This window comes from Panthera leo, chromosome C2 (assembly GCF_018350215.1).
Source record: "Panthera leo isolate Ple1 chromosome C2, P.leo_Ple1_pat1.1, whole genome shotgun sequence".
NCBI lineage: Eukaryota > Metazoa > Chordata > Mammalia > Carnivora > Felidae > Panthera > Panthera leo.
In genome coordinates, this window is record NC_056687.1 from 120,922,925 (window position 1) to 120,940,236 (window position 17,312).

The 17,312-nt window shown below is 34.0% G+C and overlaps 1 protein-coding gene across 4 annotated transcripts in view; it reads left to right on the forward strand.

The window, feature by feature from the left end:
- Window positions 1-17,312, forward strand: part of XRN1 (5'-3' exoribonuclease 1) — a 121,257-nt gene that overhangs the window by 30,621 nt on the left and 73,324 nt on the right. For all 4 annotated transcript variants that reach the window (XM_042903623.1, XM_042903624.1, XM_042903626.1 and 1 more), the window contains 6 exons: window positions 4,990-5,146; window positions 6,731-6,850; window positions 10,895-11,064; window positions 12,694-12,814; window positions 12,911-13,009; window positions 16,684-16,787. In XM_042903623.1, coding sequence (XP_042759557.1) covers window positions 4,990-5,146; window positions 6,731-6,850; window positions 10,895-11,064; window positions 12,694-12,814; window positions 12,911-13,009; window positions 16,684-16,787 — 771 coding nt within the window. The remainder of the gene's footprint in view (window positions 1-4,989; window positions 5,147-6,730; window positions 6,851-10,894; window positions 11,065-12,693; window positions 12,815-12,910; window positions 13,010-16,683; window positions 16,788-17,312) is intronic.

Here is a 17,312-nt window from a genome sequence, read left to right on the forward strand (position 1 = left end):
GAGGGAATAAAAGAAAAATAAAGTTTTGATTTTTTTTTTTTTTTTTTTAAATAATGATTCATTACTATAATCTCATTTGGGATTCTCTTTTCTCTTTATTCCTATTTATGGTGGCATTTTTAAAAAGGCACATATGGCCAAGTTTAAATGAAATACCAGTAATCTTTTCTTATATGAAAATAGTTTTTAAAGACTTTTGTGTAACAAAGATGCTTCCAGCCCTAGCAAATGGCCAATAATGAAAGCTCTTTAAATCTAAGGATTTAAAATTTTCTATCATGAGGAATTAGCTGTGACAAAGTCTTGATAATTATTGGGTCTGAGTGATGGTTATATAGGGTTGTTCATTATATTCTTTGCTACATTATTGTATACTTGAAAAAATTGTTCTAGTGAGTAATTATTAAAGAATGGGTTATTTCAATGTTAGACTGGGAAGGGTAAAAAAGAAATGAGAAAAGAATTATTTGCTTTTCCTGGAAATAGTAATAATAATCATGCTTCCTCTTCCAGCAAGTTCCATCTACATTTCCAAACCATCCACCAAAATAGAAAAATAACAAACCCAGGGAAAAGTAGAGACTTTTAGGAGATGAGATAGTTTATGTTGTTTTGATAGCACCTTTGCTAGGCTTTGTTTTAAAGCACCACACAGCAGCACTTCCAAAACTCAAACAGGAAGAAATAGAAAACTTCAACAGACCCATAACCAGCAAAGAAATTGAATCAGTTATCAAAAATCTCCCAACAAATAAGAGTCCAGGACCAGATGGCTTCCCTGGGGAATTCTACCAGACATTTAAAGCAGAGATAATACCTATCCTTCTCAAGCTGTTCCAAAAAATAGAAAGGGAAGGAAAACTTCCAGATTCATTCTATGAAGCCAGTATAACTTTGATTCCTAAACCAGGCAGAGACCCATTAAAAAAAGAGAACTATATGCCAATATCCCTGATGAATATGGATGCAAAAATTCTCAACAAGATACTAGCAAATCGAATTCAACAGCATATAAAAAAAATTCTTCACCATGATCAAGTGGGATTCATTCCTGGGCTGCAGGGCTGGTTCAACATTCACAAATCAATCAGCATGATACATCACATTAATAAAAGAAAAGATAAGAACCGTATGATTCTGTCATTTGATGCAGAAAAAGTATTTGACAAAATTCAGCATCCTTTCTTCATAAAGACCCTTGAGAAAGCCAGGATAGAAGGAACATACTTAAACATCATAAAAGACATTTATGAAAAGCCCACAGCTAATATCATCCTCAATGGGGAAAAACTGAGAGCTTTCCCCCTGAGATCAGGAACAAGACAGGGATGTCCACTCTCACCGCTTGTGTTTAACATAGTGTTGGAAGTACTAGCATCAGCAATCAGACAACAAAAGGAAATCAAAGGCATCAAAATTGACAAAGATGAAATCAAGTTTTCACTTTTTGCAGATGACATGATATTATACATGGAAAACCCAATAGACTCCACCAAAATTCTGCTAGAACTGATACATGAATTCAGCATAGTCGCAGGATACAAAATGAATGTACAGAAATCAGTTGCATTCTTATACACTAACAATGAAGCAACAGAAAGAAAAATAAAGAAACTGATCCCATTCACAATTGCACCAAGAAGCATAAAATACCTAGGAATAAACCTGACCAAAGATGTAAAAGATCTGTATGCTGAAAACTATAGAAAGCTTATGAAGGAAATTGAAGAAGATATAAAGAAATGGAAAAACATTCTGTGCTCATGGATTGGAAGAATAAATATTGTTAAAATGTCAATACCACCCAAAGCAATCTACACACTGAATGCAATCCCAATCAAAATTGCACCAGCATTCTTCTTAAAGCTAGAACAAGCAATCCTTAAATTTGTATGGAACCACAAAAGACCCCGAACAGCCAAAGTAATACTGAAGAAGACCACCAAAGCGGGAGGCATCACAATCCCAGACTGTAGCCTCTACTACAAAGCTGTCATCATCAAGACAGCATGGTATTGGCACAAAAACAGACACATAGACCAATGGAATAGAATAGAGACTCCAGAATTGGACCCACAAAAGTATGGCCAACTAATCTTTGACAAAGCAGGAACAAATATCCAATGGAAAAAAGACAGTCTCTTTAACAAATGGTGCCGGGAGAGCTGGACAGCAACATGCAGAAGGATGAAACTAGACCACTTTCTTACACCATTCACAAAAATAAACTCAGAATGGATAAAGGACCTGAATGTGAGACAGGAAACCATCAAAACCCTAGAGGAGAAAGCAGGAAAAGACCTCTCTGACCTCAGCCGCAGCAATTTCTTACTTGACACATCTTCGAAGGCAAGGGAATTAAAAGCAAAAATGAACTATTGCGACCTCATGAAGATAAAAAGCTTGTGCACTGCAAAAGAAACAATCAACATAACTAAAAGGCAACCAACGGAATGGGAAAAGATATTTGCAAATGACATGTCGGACAAAGGGCTAGTATCCAAAATCTATAAAGAACTCACCAAATTCCACACCGAAAAACAAATAATCCAGTGAAGAAATGGGCAGAAAACATGAATAGACACTTCTCTAAAGAAGACATTCGGATGGCCAACAGGCACATGAAAAGATGCTCAACATCACTCCTCATCAGGGAAATACAAATCAAAACCACACTCAGACACCACCTCACGCCAGTCAGAGTGGCTAAAATGAACAAGTCAGGAGACTACAGATGCTGGAGAGGATGTGGAGAAACGGGAACCCTCTTGCACTGTTGGTGGGAATGCAAACTGGTGCAGCCACTCTGGAAAACAGTGTGGAGGTTCCTCAAAAAATTAAAAATAGATCTGCCCTATGACCCAGCAACAGCACTGCTAGGAATTTACCCAAGGGATACAGGAGTGCTGATGCATAGGGGCACTTGTACCCCAATGTTTATAGCAGCACTTTCAACAATAGCCAAATTATGGAAAGAGCCTAATGTCCATCAACTGATGAATGGATAAAGAAATTGTAGTTTATATACACAATGGATATTACTTGGCAATGAGAAAGAATGAAATATGGCCTTTTGTAGCAACATGGATGGAAGTGGAGAGTGTTATGCTAAGTGAAGTAAGTCATACAGAGAAAGACAGATACCATATGTTTTCACTCTTACGCGGATCCTGAGAAATTTAACAGAAGACTATGGGGGAAGGGAAGGAAAAAAAAAGAGAGGGAGGGAGCCAAACCATAAGAGACTGTTAAAAACTGACAATAAACTGAGGGTTGATAGGGGGTGGGAGGGAGGGGAGGGTGGGTGAGGGGTATTGAGGAGGGCACCTGTTGGGATGAGCACTGGGTGTTGTTTGGAAACCAATTTGACAATAAATTTCATATTTAAAAAAAAAAAAAACACCACACAGCAAAACAAAAGCAATACAAATTATGTGTATTAGTTGCGGTTTCACTTAATAACCTTTTAAAAAAATCTTTGCAATAACTAACTTAATTCTGAGGACGTCTCTGAAGAGCATCCTAATGATGAAAATCCTTGATTTTCCATTTTTTAATAGGGTGCTTATAAGCTGTTCCTATTATTTATCAGACATTAAGGCCAGGTGCTTGATAAGCATATTCTCATATAATCCTCACCACTATATAAAGTATTGTCGTCTGACTTTTACAGATGATGTTCAGTTATCTTTATTACTTTAGAAAGGAATCTTTTTTTTAATGTTTTATTTTATTTTTGAGAGATAGAGGGAACAGAAGCAGGGGAGGGGCAGAGAGAGAGGGAGAAGCAGAATTTGAAGCAGGCTCCAGTCTCTGAGTTGTCAACAAAGAGCCTGACGTGGGGCTCGAACTCACACACCACGATATCATGACCTGAGCCAAAGTCGGACACTTAACCAACTGAGCCACCCAGGTGCCCCTAGAAAGTAATATTTTTTAAGTCATATACCCAAAAATCAAGTCTAAGCCTGATTCCAAAGTTTATACATTTTCCATTCTGCATACCATTCTACCTCCTGAATTTTCTCATCCTTTTGAAATGTCATAATTATGGAATATAAAAATATTTCTTTATTTTTGTAGTATACTTAGTCAAATATTAAGATTATAATTTTTGAAAAATTGTGTGTTCAAGGCTTTGTAAAAATATCTATACCTGTAGTTAGAAATAGTGTGTATGATTGTTAAATGGTTTAATCCTATCACAAACATGATAATATATACCAGTTCAAAGATAAACATTCTTAGGGCTGACTAGTAACAGCCACATGAGCTCAGACTCTGTTCTCTCTACCCTCTTGAGAGAGGCTCCAGCTCATGTGTGCTATAACTGAAATAAAAGTCTTCTGGCTACCTCATTACTTCATTCCAAGAATGATTCACACTCAATATTCACACTCAATATAAAAGAACCATTATATATATTTATATTTATATATTAATATATATATACACACACACAGACATATATGTGTATATATAGACATGTATGTCTATATATATGTGTATTTATATATGTATATATATTTAGTATATGTATTTATATATGTTTAAATATATAGTATATGTGTACATATATGTATACGTATATACATATGTGTATATATATGTATATGTATATATGTTTAAATATATAGTATATATATTTATGTATATGTATTTATATTTATATGTATATACATACATGTATATATATTTATTTATTGCATATATATGTATATAGATGTATCCTTCAATTACATGATACATCCCAATTTTGAAATTGTAAAATTATACTTTGAAAATTAAGGTAATATAACTTTTGTTGCCACCACTTGACCTAAATTTTCTAACACTGCTGATTTCTTAAATCAAGTGATAAAATTATGGGTGGTAATTTTTTTCCTTTAGAGTTATTGCTGTGTTGTTAAATAAGGAAAAGTATATATTTAATATATTGATCTGTTTCATAAAGTTGTCAATTGTTTAAAACTCAGTTTTGTTTTACAGGTATTATCCCTACCATTATGCACCTTTCCTATCTGATATCCGCAACATCAGCACACTCAAAATCCATTTTGAACTAGGAAAACCTTTTAAGCCATTTGAACAGCTTCTTGCTGTACTTCCAGCAGCTAGCAAAAATTTACTTCCTGCATGCTACCAGGTGGGTTTTAAACTAAAATGTTTTTATGTCCCTTTTGATACTTAGGAGCTCTTCATCCAAGCCTAGAAATGTAATATCCAAACTTCTTTAATAGCTAAATATATTGACTTCCAGTTTCAAATACAATATTTCTTACACAGATGTTTTGAAAAATAACCCCTTGATTTAGCGTTAGCTTAAAACAAAGTTAGCTTTGTTTTAAAAATGCGTACAATTTTCGTAAACCATTCAGAGCATGACTTCTTTATTTTCAGCACCTTTAAGTACATTTTCAGTTTGTCTCTGCACTGATGAAAATAAACTATGACAGGCAAAATGTGAAGCCATTTACTTTGTCCAAACAATTATAGATTAATTCCTGTTCTTTTACCCTTTATTTATTAGAATAGGGATGGTTCTACTGAGTCCTTTATCTCGACAGAAGTATTATCTCAGTTTATATTTAGGTCTTAAGCATTTAGTTTATCAAATTGTGGAATGAAAGGCTTTTCTCTGGTTAATATAGTTTGCATAACGGGAGGAAGATATTTTAGGAGTATTTGGGTCACCACAGTTACACTAAGCCTACTAAACTGATTCTGAGGGCAAACTTCATTTAGTTCTTTTAGGATATCAATCTTTTCTTCTAATTCTGTGGTCTGGTCCCAAGAATTAAAGTATACACACATAGACACACTTGCACACAAGAAGTGGAGTGTACACACACACACACACCTTTTGTTATTTGACTGTCAGGGTCCATTCTTCATCTTCCTAAAACATTATCTGTCCTTCATCCTGGCCTCTGACCTCCCTTTCCTCTTAAGTTTGATGCCTTTTTCCCTACGTTCAGATACATTAAGAATTGATATTCAACTACTCTTGACCAGTTTAATCATGCAGGTGTTTTACAGCCACATCTGTTGATTGTTCTGTGCCCATGCCATACTGGTTATTAAATATTTTGAGTATTACTCTGAGAAATATGCTACTTTATTTCTTTAAAAAATATTATACCATAATCTTTCATATTCATTTCCTAGAAGATATCCTTATGCTTCTTTCATCTACTCTAAGATCTCTAATAAGAACATCTTTTTATTGGACTTTTTATCTTTGCTATTAGTGGTGAAGAGATTCTTGGATTTTAGGATTTTTTTCTTTTTAAATTATCTTAGATACCGTCCTTACATTACTTAACAAAATCAATTGATTAGGACACAAAAATAAACTGTTTAAGGTTAAAAATAGAGGACTGTTGGCAGCCTGTGAAATGAAGTCTGAAAATAGAATTTAAGTGAGCCTTGTAAAGTGGGAAGACAACAAAAGATAGAAAAGGGAAAGTTGAAATTCAGAGTAAAGATGGTTTTACTATATAACTAGGACATTGGAATGGCAAAGTGATGAGTAGCAGTAAAATTAGAAGTCGTATAGTTGAAAATCAAAATATAGCAAGTATATTGCAATATTTCCAAGATGCAAAAATTTAGTTTTGCCTTGCTTAGAAATTTTAAACTGTAACATGAGCAAATACTGTAAATATATTAACAAAAAGTTATATTGATATTAGTTCTTTTATATCTGTTCCTCTTTATCTTTCCATAGCACTTGATGACCAGTGAAGACTCACCAATTATAGAATATTATCCGCCTGATTTTAAAACTGACCTAAATGGGAAACAACAGGAGTGGGAAGCTGTGGTCCTAATCCCTTTTATTGATGAGGTCAGTGCCCGCAATAGTTATATGTACACACATACATTCTTTTTTTTTTTTTTCCCTTCAAGTTTTTGTTTAAATTCCAGGTAGTTAACATATAGTGTAAAATTAGTTTCAGGTGCAGAATTTAGTGGTTCATCACTTACATACAACACCTGGTGCTCATCACAACTGGTGTCCTCTTTAATCCCCATCACCTATTTAACTTCTCTCCACACTGCCCCCTGCCCAGTCCACCCTTTCTCTAGGAACCATCAGTTTGTTCTCTGTGGTTAAGACTCTTTTTCTTGGTTTGCCTCTTTTTTATTCCCCTTTTGTTCATTTGTTTTGTTTCTTAAATTCCACAAATGAATGAAATCATATGGTATTTGTTTTTCTCTGACTTATTTTGGTTAGTATAATACTCTCTAGGTCTATCCATGTCATTGCAAAAAAAAAAAAAAAACCAGAAAAGAAAAGGAAAAGGTTTTACAATAAATTATCTAAGCTTCCTACCACAAAAAGCTAAAAAAACGAGAAATTAAACCCAGACCAAGCAGAATGAAGGAAAAAATAAAAATAGGAACAGAAATCCACAGAAAATGAGCAAACAGTAGATAAAAATGAGTGTAACCAAAAGCTGGTTCTTTATAAAGGTGAATAAAATTGATAAAATCCTAGCTAGACTGATCAAGATCAGGGGAAGGGGACAAGAGGGAGGGAAAAAGAAATCAGACGAATTGCCAATATCAGGAATGGAAAAGGAGGTATCCTATAGATTTTACATATATTCAAAGGACAGTTAAAGAATATTGTGAACAACATTATGTGAACAAATTCAACAATCTAAATGAAATGAACACATTTCTTTGAAGACACAATTCAGCAAAACTAACAAAAAATTTTTAATCTGAATAGTCCTGTATCTTTTAAAGACATTTAATTCATAATTTAAAACCTTCCCACAGAGAAAATTCTCAACTCAGATGTGTTTACTTGTGAATTCTAGCAAACATTAAAGGAAGAAATAATACCACTTTTACACAACTTGGAAAATAGAAGAGGGAAAGTCACTCTCCAATATATTTTAAATAGGGCGACTGTATTTTTTTCACATCTTTTTTTTTTTTTTAAAGTAAGCTCTACACACAACGTTGAGCTCAAACTCATAAGCCCAAGATCAAGTGTCCCATACTCTACTTACTGACTGAGCCAGCCAGGCGCCCCTTTAAACATATTTGATTAGACCAGCATAACCCAGATGCCCAAACTAGACAGTCTGCTAGTCTGCCCTTGGGCCAAAATTCACATCCTGTCCAAATACAAAACTCACTGACCTCTCCCAAAAATCTCATCTCATTACACATTAAACTCAAAGTCTAGGATTTGATCCTTAAATTTTTTATTTTATAATTTTTTCCGGATTTTGCTACTTCTTTACTCTTCATACCACTTTTTCTATAAATGCTTTGAAAATGTCATAGACAATTACCAGACTAAAAGTCTAGGAGGCCACTCTGGAAAATAGTTCAGTAGTTTCTTATAAAGTTAAACATACATTTACTCTTCAATCCAGCAGTCACACTCCTGGATATTTGTCTTAGAAAAAATGAACACTGTCTTCACACAAAAGCCTGTACACAAATATTCAGAGCAACTTACTTGTAATAACCCAAATTGGAAAAAATTCATATGTCCTTTAATGAGAGAGTAGATAAACAAAAGGTAGTATATCCATTTAGTAGAATATTACTCAGCAATATAAAGAGCTATTTGATATAAGCAACTTGGATGAAAAAAAATTCACTTGAGTGAAAAAAGTCAGAATGTTAGGTATTATATGGTTCCATTTATATAATATTCTTTTTTTTCCTATGGAGATAGAAGTTTAGTGAATACAGCCCAAGGGAGTCACCCAGGCTGGACAACAGAGGAGAGGCTGTTTGCCTATAATATACTTGAAATGACAAAATGATTGTGATGTAAAACATGCAGCAGTTGTTAGGGGTGAAGATTGGGGATAGGGTGACAAAACAGATGAACATAAAGGAAGGGAAACAAAAATAATACAAAAACAGGGAGGGGGACAACACAAAAGAGGCTCATAAATATGGAGAACAAACAGGGTTGCTGGAGGGGTTGTGGGAGGGGGGATGGGCTAAATGGGTAAGGGGCATTAAGGAATCTACTCCTGAAATCATTGCTTCACTATATACTAACTAATTTGGATATAAATTTTAAAAAATAAAAAGTAAAGTCAAATTACAAATTTAAAAAAATAATTAAAAAATAAAAAAAATAAAAAATAAATTTAAAAACTAAAAAAAATTTTTAAGAAGATTGGGGATAGGGTGTGATTATAAAGGAGCAACAAGGAGTTTCTTCATGATGATTTAACAGTTGTTTATTCTAGTTTTAGTGGTGGTTATATGAATCCATACATATGATAAAAATTTTGTAGCACTGTACACGTAAAAAATCACATACAAAAACCGGTGAAATCTGAGTAAGTCTTTAGTTAAAAGTGTTGTACTAACGTCATTATCCTGGTTTTGATAATGTACTTGAGGCTGTGTGTATGATGTTATCATTGGGAAAACCTGGATGAAAGGTACATAGGAACACTCTGTACTAATTTTGCAGCAGCTTGTGAATCTTCATCTTTTTTGCCACTATACATAATATTTGCTGTGATAAAAGTAGCTATGTATTTATGTATTTGTTTGTTTGTCTATGCAGTCCTAGGTGCTGGAGATTTTATTTTTTTAAGATAGATTCCCAAAAGTGGGATAGCTTGGTTGATGGGAATGTATGTTTATTTTTTTTTATATTTTTTTTCAAAAAGACTAGTCTAATTCACCAGTGTTTAGTCCCTACTCTGCCTCTCCAGACCTGGATATTATTGCTTCATTTAATTTTTGGCCAATCTGTTGATGATGGGTGCCATTTTATCATTATTCAAATTTGCTTTTCTCTGATCCCTAATTTGAATGTATTTTTATATATGTGCTTGCCCTTTGCATTTTCTTTCTGTAAATTGCCTGTTTATATCCTTTCCCTCATTTTCCTTTCTTTTTTTTTAGAAAAAGAATTAAAAAAAGAATTTAAAAAAAGAATTTTTATCAATTCTTTTTGTGTTAGGAATATTCTTTTCTAACATGGCATTTGTCTCTTGATTTGCTGATAAATCTTCTGTCACATGCATTATGTATTGTTTAAAAAGGTCTAGGGTAACCTGGGTGGCTCAGTCGGTTAAGCGTCCGACTGCGGCTCAGGTCATGATCTCACGGTTCATGAGTTCGAGCTCCGCCTCAGGCTCTGTGCTGACAGCTTGGAGCCTGGAGCCTGCTTCTGATTCTGTGTCTCCCTCTCTCTCTGCCCCTCCCCTGCTCACGCTCTGTCTCTCTCTGTCTCTCAAAAATAAATATAAAAAAAAAAAAATTAAAAAAAAAATGTCTTGAGCCACTTAGGTGGCTCAGTCAGTTGAGAGTCCAATTTCGGCTTAGCTCATGATATTCTGGTTCATGAGTTTGAGCCCCGTGTCAGGCTGTCTGCTGTTAGCACAGAGCCCACTTGGATCCTCCGTCCCCCTCTCTCTCTCTGCCCCTCCCCTGCTTATGTGTGTGCATGCCCTCTCTTTCTCTCTCAAAAAGAAACATTTAAAAAAATTATTTTTTTAATTAAAAAAAAAGTCTTTTCCCTTAAGACTGTTAGGTTTTCTCCAATCTTACTTAAATAAGAATTTATCACCTCAAATTACTAATACTCTCCTAGATTTTCTTCTAATACTTTTATTGTCGTATTACTCTAATACATATTTTTGTATATAGTAGGAAGTTGGGAGTGTATGTGCTTTTTCTTCCAGCTGGATAGGTAGTTGTAACAGCCCCATTATTTTATTTTATTTTATTTTATTTTATTTTATTTTATTCTATTTTTTGAGAGAGAGAGTTAAGATTTTTGTTTTTCAAGAACACAAATAATGAATCTGTGTACTGAGGGAAAAGATCTGTATGTTGAGATTACATAATCTTTATACTTTTAACCCCTGTCTTTAATCTTTAAATTTAGAAACGATTGTTGGAAGCCATGGAAACATGTAATCACTCCCTCAAAAAGGAAGAGAGGAAAAGAAACCAACATAGTGAGTGCCTAATGTGCTGGTATGATAGAGACACAGAGTTCACCTACCCCTCACCATGGCCAGAAAAGTTCCCTGCCATAGAACATTGTTGCACAAGGTAATGTTATTTGGTAATTTTTCAACAACAGCAAGAAACAGCTCCCCCTGGGGCCTGGGGGAAGCTTTTGAATATCTATTGGGAGAATTAACAAATAAGTTATGATAGTTATAGTCAGTTGATAATGAATTACACCCAACTTGCAAAAGATCATACCATCTCCCTTTCAGAATTGTTTCTGTGGTTCTCTGCTTTGGTCAGATTCTGCTTCTCCCTTTCTGTCTTCTGTTAAACTTGAGGTTTTTTAGTTTTTTTGGTTTTAATTTTTCCTCTCTAGAATTTATCTGTACTCCTACCTCAACAGGAGATACGAATTTTTGTTTCCACTGTCAGTGTCTACTTTGATATGTTATGACTTTGCCTTTTATATTCCCAACCACCCAACTGGAAAGAAGAAAAAAAATAATAAAAGTGTTCCTATATTTTCTTGCCTGAAACTCATTTCTTCTTTTTCTTCCTCATTAAAATGTCTTTGTTGTTTTTTTTTTTCTTTTCTCTCATTTTCCCTGCAAATCATTTACCCAGATGGCAGCTAAAGTGAATATCTCCCAGTTATGCTTTTCCCTTTTTTTTGGAACATAACCTCAAGATTTTATTGTCTTCATAATGTAACATAATATGAAGCTTAGAACTGGATCATTTTGGCCCTTTCTCTTCTTATCTCCTCCCAGTTCAAAATGCTTGCATCTCTTAGGGGCGCCTGGGTGGCTTAGTCAGTTAAGCGTCTGACTCTTGACTTCAGCCCAGGTCATTATCTCAAGGTTCGTGGTTTTGAGCCCCATGTCAGGCTCTTCACTGACAGCATGGAACCTGCTTAAGATTCTCTCTCAGTTTTTCTCTTACCCTCCCCTAGTGCCACACATGTGTTCTCTCCGCCCCCCACCCCCGCCCGTGCCCCCCTCACTTAAAATAAGTAAATAAACTTTTAAAAAAATGCTCACATCTCTTAATATTCAGCATTCTCTTAGATCTGCAGTTGGGCTCAACACATTCAGGCCTCAGCACAATCTTTGTAGTTTTAACCTTTTCCTGGAAAATTGGCTTAGTTTGCCCACTATAGCCATTCTACTTCCTGTCATAACACCACTCTCCATGGTCATAAAGAGAATCTTTGCCTTTCTTATGCTGTGTCATTTTGTGGGGTTGGGGCTTGCCACATTTCTTGCAGCAAGTCCAGCAGGTTTTAGGAACGTTCACCATCGTTGCAAGAGTGCTATTGGCATGGAAAGCATTTTTCCCTTTTGTTAAAGCAAAGAGAAAGATGAAATAGATATTATGAAATGTTTATTTTCCATCTGGGTTTTAGAACATGGAAGATACGGAGATTTGTAATGTGCTTAATATGTCCCTTTGCTTCTAAATTAAATATATAAAAATATATACATAAATATATATATGTTTTAATGGGGAAAACTTCCATTCAGTAATCTATAGGCATATTTAGGTCTAGATCAATAACAACAAAGAATCTGGGTTGTTCTGCTGTATATTTTCTTTGTCTTAAAAGACAAATTGTCATTCCCTTGCTTAAAAGCAAGGATGACTCTTGCAAAAAATTCTAGGGAATACTGAAAAACTGTGATTGCTTGTAATTTGTATGAATGTTAAATGCCTTGATTTATTTTCTAGGTATAAAATAATATCATTAGATGCTTGGCGTGTAGACATAAGCAAGAACAAAATAACCAGGGTTGACCAGAAGGCATTATATTTCTGTGGATTTCCTACTCTGAAACACATCAAACACAAAGTCAGTGGCTGTTTAGTTCAGAATTTTTTCACCTTATTGAATGTAAAGTGATTATGGAGAAAGAATTAAAATTAAATTCTCTGAATTCTTTTAAAGTTTTTTTTGAAGAAAAATGGGGTTCAAGTATTCCAACAAAGTAGTCGTGGAGAAAACATGATGTTAGAAATCTTACTGAGTGCAGAATCAGATGAACTTGTAAGTATTTTCTTTATTGTATATTATTAGGTGCTTATTATGCATAAAACTGTTCTAGCTTCAGAGTGTTTATCAAAGAGGTATAATATGTAGTAACTCCAAAAGTTCATAGTAAATAAAGAAACCTTTACCCAGATTTTAAAGAACACATGTAATTGTGATCTAATGAGCAAAGAATGCTCTACAAATTTTGAAAAGGAGATAAGCTGTGTGAGTTAAGTACAGGCTTGTAGATGAGACTAGGCTTGAGCTGAGTGCTATGAGAAAGATTGCCACAGAGCGAAGAAAAGGAGGGAAAGGGTATTCCAGTTGAAAGGAATAACTTAAGCTGGAAATTGTGGTCAAAAATAAATATGTGATACATTATCATATTTTTTTTTTACCTTTTTCTATGTCTGAAATTTTTCTTAATACTTTTTCCTTTTTTAGAATAAATGTGGTATATTTGAGGAGAAGAACTAGGTAAACCTGACTGAAGCAGAGGACTTGTGTTGGGAAATAATAGAATATAAGGTTGAAAAAAACAGATTGAAGCCAGATTATGGAGGACCTTCAATACTAGGCTAAAAGGAGTTTGGACTTTCCCCCCCCCATAACTGTTATCTTGAAATCATATTCTCATAAGGATTAATTTGGTGACAATATAATAGACTAAACTGCACAAAAGAGAAATGGAAGAAACAAAAAAGCCGGAAAGTTCAGAGGTTGTGGTTACAGAAGCGTTAGGTGTTAAGGACAAAAACTGTGGAAACAGTAATAGATCTGGATGAACAAGACTAATAAAATTGACAAGTTTCATCATTTGTTCATATAACATAGGGGATGAAAAGAGGAAGAAAATACTAAATACGACTCTCAGATATCCAGCCTAATTAACTAGAAAATAATTGTTGTTTTCCAAATAAAGAAGTTAAAGTGGGAAGTCTCTGGTTTGAAGGGATTAATGATAAATAATGATGAAATTTTAAGGCAATGCTAGGACATTTAACTGGAGCTGCCCTGCCAGTCTTTCTCAGTAAGAGTTCTATTAAGAGATCTAAGACCGGATGCCCTAAGTCATCCATTTGAATGTGGTAGATTAATTTATCTTCTGTACATTTAGAGTGGGATTAGCTGTGTACCGTTCTTGGGAAAATTGAGAAAATAGTCAAATTATGTTTTGTGTTCTGTGGTTCAGGTGAAAAAAACCTCAGCCCAGAAAGGCTGCAATTTAATACCTGGAGCTGGAGCTTGGAGGGAGATAAGGATATAAGGTCATCAGCAAGGAGGTGATGGCTCGGGCCTTGGAGCTCATTTTCCTGAAGAAAATAGACTCTGAGGGTTTAAGATGTGAGCTTTAAGAAATACCCATAGTTATAAAGGGTGGAAAAGGGACCAGTGAAAACGATAATAACATACAGAGAGTTGAGAGAGAATGACTTCCAAGTTAAGTAATATCACAGAAATATGGAGTAGATACTACATACAGTGCAAGAAGAATAAAACAAGGTCTGTGAATTTGTCCTTCAGGCACCATTATTGGCCTTTGAGGATTTCATTCCAGTAGATTTCATTCCTAACTTCTAATCCGGGGACTAGGTAGGTGGAAATTAGACATAGCAGGTATTAGGCCCTCAGTTAAGATTATCATTGAAAGAGGTCTAGAAACATAACTGTAGGTAGAGAACAGACAGTTTAACAAGCTAAATCCATGTTAAAAGAAGAGAGGTAGAGCTAATGGAGAAAGGAGGTCTTAAAGATAGTGTAGAGGGAAGGGATGTTTATGATAAGAAGACCCCATGTGAGGTATTAAGGAGTCTCATCTTGGCCTTAAGTGAAAGGATTAACCTGAGAAACTGACAGCTTTTCCCTTGAAAACTAAAGGGGAGAAGTGGGAGAATGAAAATAGAAATAGATGTATAGAGGAGAAAAGGATAATTATGGGATCCTAATTTTAATGTTGAAACTTGTTTTATTTATCAGAAACCATTGTTTTGTTTTATATGTTGACATTAAGAAATGTCTGAATATAATTAAAAGTTAATGCAGAAGTCTAAAACTGGTCATCTCTAATTGTTAAACATTTGCTGATAATAATTAAGCATAATAAACAGAAAAGAACTGAATGAAAATTTGTAGTTAAACTTCATTTTCTACCAAAAAGTTGTTTAATAATCATAATAATAATAATAACATTTCCTTTTAAAACTAGAATTTTACCTAGCATATTTTTTCATACAGAGTATTTACATAGCATTTTATAGTTTATAAAGGCTTTTGTGTATGTTATTTTATCACCAAATAAGCATTGTGAGGTAGATATTATTTCTTATTCTCATAGTAGAAAACTGTGTCTCAGTGGGGTTTAAATGATTTGCCTAAGATTCTATAGCTGGAAAGAGGTGGAACGCAAATTTGGACCAATGATTCCTAATTTTAAGTCTAGGGTTCTTATTTCATTATACCAACTACAGACTGAAATGAAATCAGATTTCTTAGATTCTATTATCTGATTATATGGTATGAAACAATGAATAATAGCCCTTTTCTCATTTCTGCTGCCTTTTCACTTTTCTGTTTCCATGAGAAAATCATGGAATTATACATGATATTATTATCATGAGAATAATAGAATCATAGAATTTTACAACTATATAGAATTTTGTAAAGCATCTGTTCCAACTCATTACTTTTACAAATTAAGAAACTTAAATGGAGATTAGAAAAGGGACCATTAGCAGACCTAAGAACCTAGGTTTCTTGCTAAACATTATTTCTAGTAATGTTGGCCATTATTATGGACAGTAATACATTATATGTCAGTGCTCTTCTGTTTAATTTCACTGAAACCTATTTTCTCACCAAGTAATTTCATTCAGGATTAAAATTAAAATTTACTAGTAACTACTATTGCTGTTGAGAAAATGAGGAGGAGACGAGCTTCCTGGTGTCATAATGTTTATACTGCAGAAAAGTACTTTAAGTTGGTCATAGTGCCTCTCTAACAAGAAGAGATTGGTAGAGGGGAAGATAAACTTGGTCACCTTTAACAGATTCATACTAAAATAAAGGGTAAAGAAAGGCACATGGTTAAAAACAACTTAAAAATATATTTTAAAATAAAAGGAAAAAAAACTAAACAGAAATCATAGAAATGTACTAGAAAGAAAAAAAGTAGTTAGCAATAAAGGTACAACTTAGAGAAGACAAATTAAGAGAACTAATGGGAGCCGCCTGGGTGGCTCAGTCGGCTAAGTGTCCAACTTTGGCTCAGGTCATGATCTCGCAGTTTGTGAGTTCGAGCCCTGCGTCGGGCTCTGTGCTGACAGCTCAGAGCCTGGAGCCTGTTTCAGGTTCTGTGTCTCCCTCTCTGTCTGCCCCTCCCCCACTCACGCTCCTCTCTGTCTCCCAATAATAAATAAACATTTAAAAAAAATTTTTTTTTAAAAGAGAACTAACTGAATTCAAGTAGATGGAAAAGTTGAAAAGAGCAGGAAAGGTTGAAAAGAGCATAGGGAATAAATGACACAAGTGAGTAAATGGTATTTGATACCTGTTTTAATTATTAAGGTGAGTCTTTATTGATTTTAAAGATAGTTATAAATGCAAGCTAGTTTTTAATTATTTAATTTTGCCTTTGTAAAATTTTCTCCTGGACCTGAAACATGAGTGAACTTTTCTGCTTTTACTTTAAGAGTATAGAAAATATAGCTTCTTCAGTGCTTGGAAAATCTGTCTTTGTTAATTGGCCTCATCTTGAAGAAGCTAGAGTTGTTGGTGTATCAGACGGAGAAACTAAGTAAGTAAGATTTGACGTATACATTGTAGATTTATATTTGTTTTGCTTACTTGATGGCTTTTATTGATCCTTTTTAAAACTGATATAATTATTATAAAAATATTTACACTCTAGTGAAATTAGTCTTCTAATCACATCACTCGATATTTAACCACAATACATCCCTGAGATATTTTAGATGCATTTATTATTTGTTCTCTTTCACTTTCTTTTCCTTTTAATAACTTAAAAGTTCTATATCCTAATTTTTGCTAGCAGTTATTATATTATTTAGTAAATGTATTTCTCTGACAAGAATCAATAGCGTATATAACCTTACTTTTACCATGCCTCTCCCAGGTTTTATTTAAATAATACATTAATTTTTAAAAATACAGGTCATCTATTTAAGGAGTAATTTCTTATTTTACTCGAGTTCTCAATCATTGTGTCAGTGATTATTTAGTTATTCTTTTATCATTGTTTATCTTTATTTCACATAAATTTGATCTGATTGATGTTAGTTTTCATGCATCTAGAACTTTC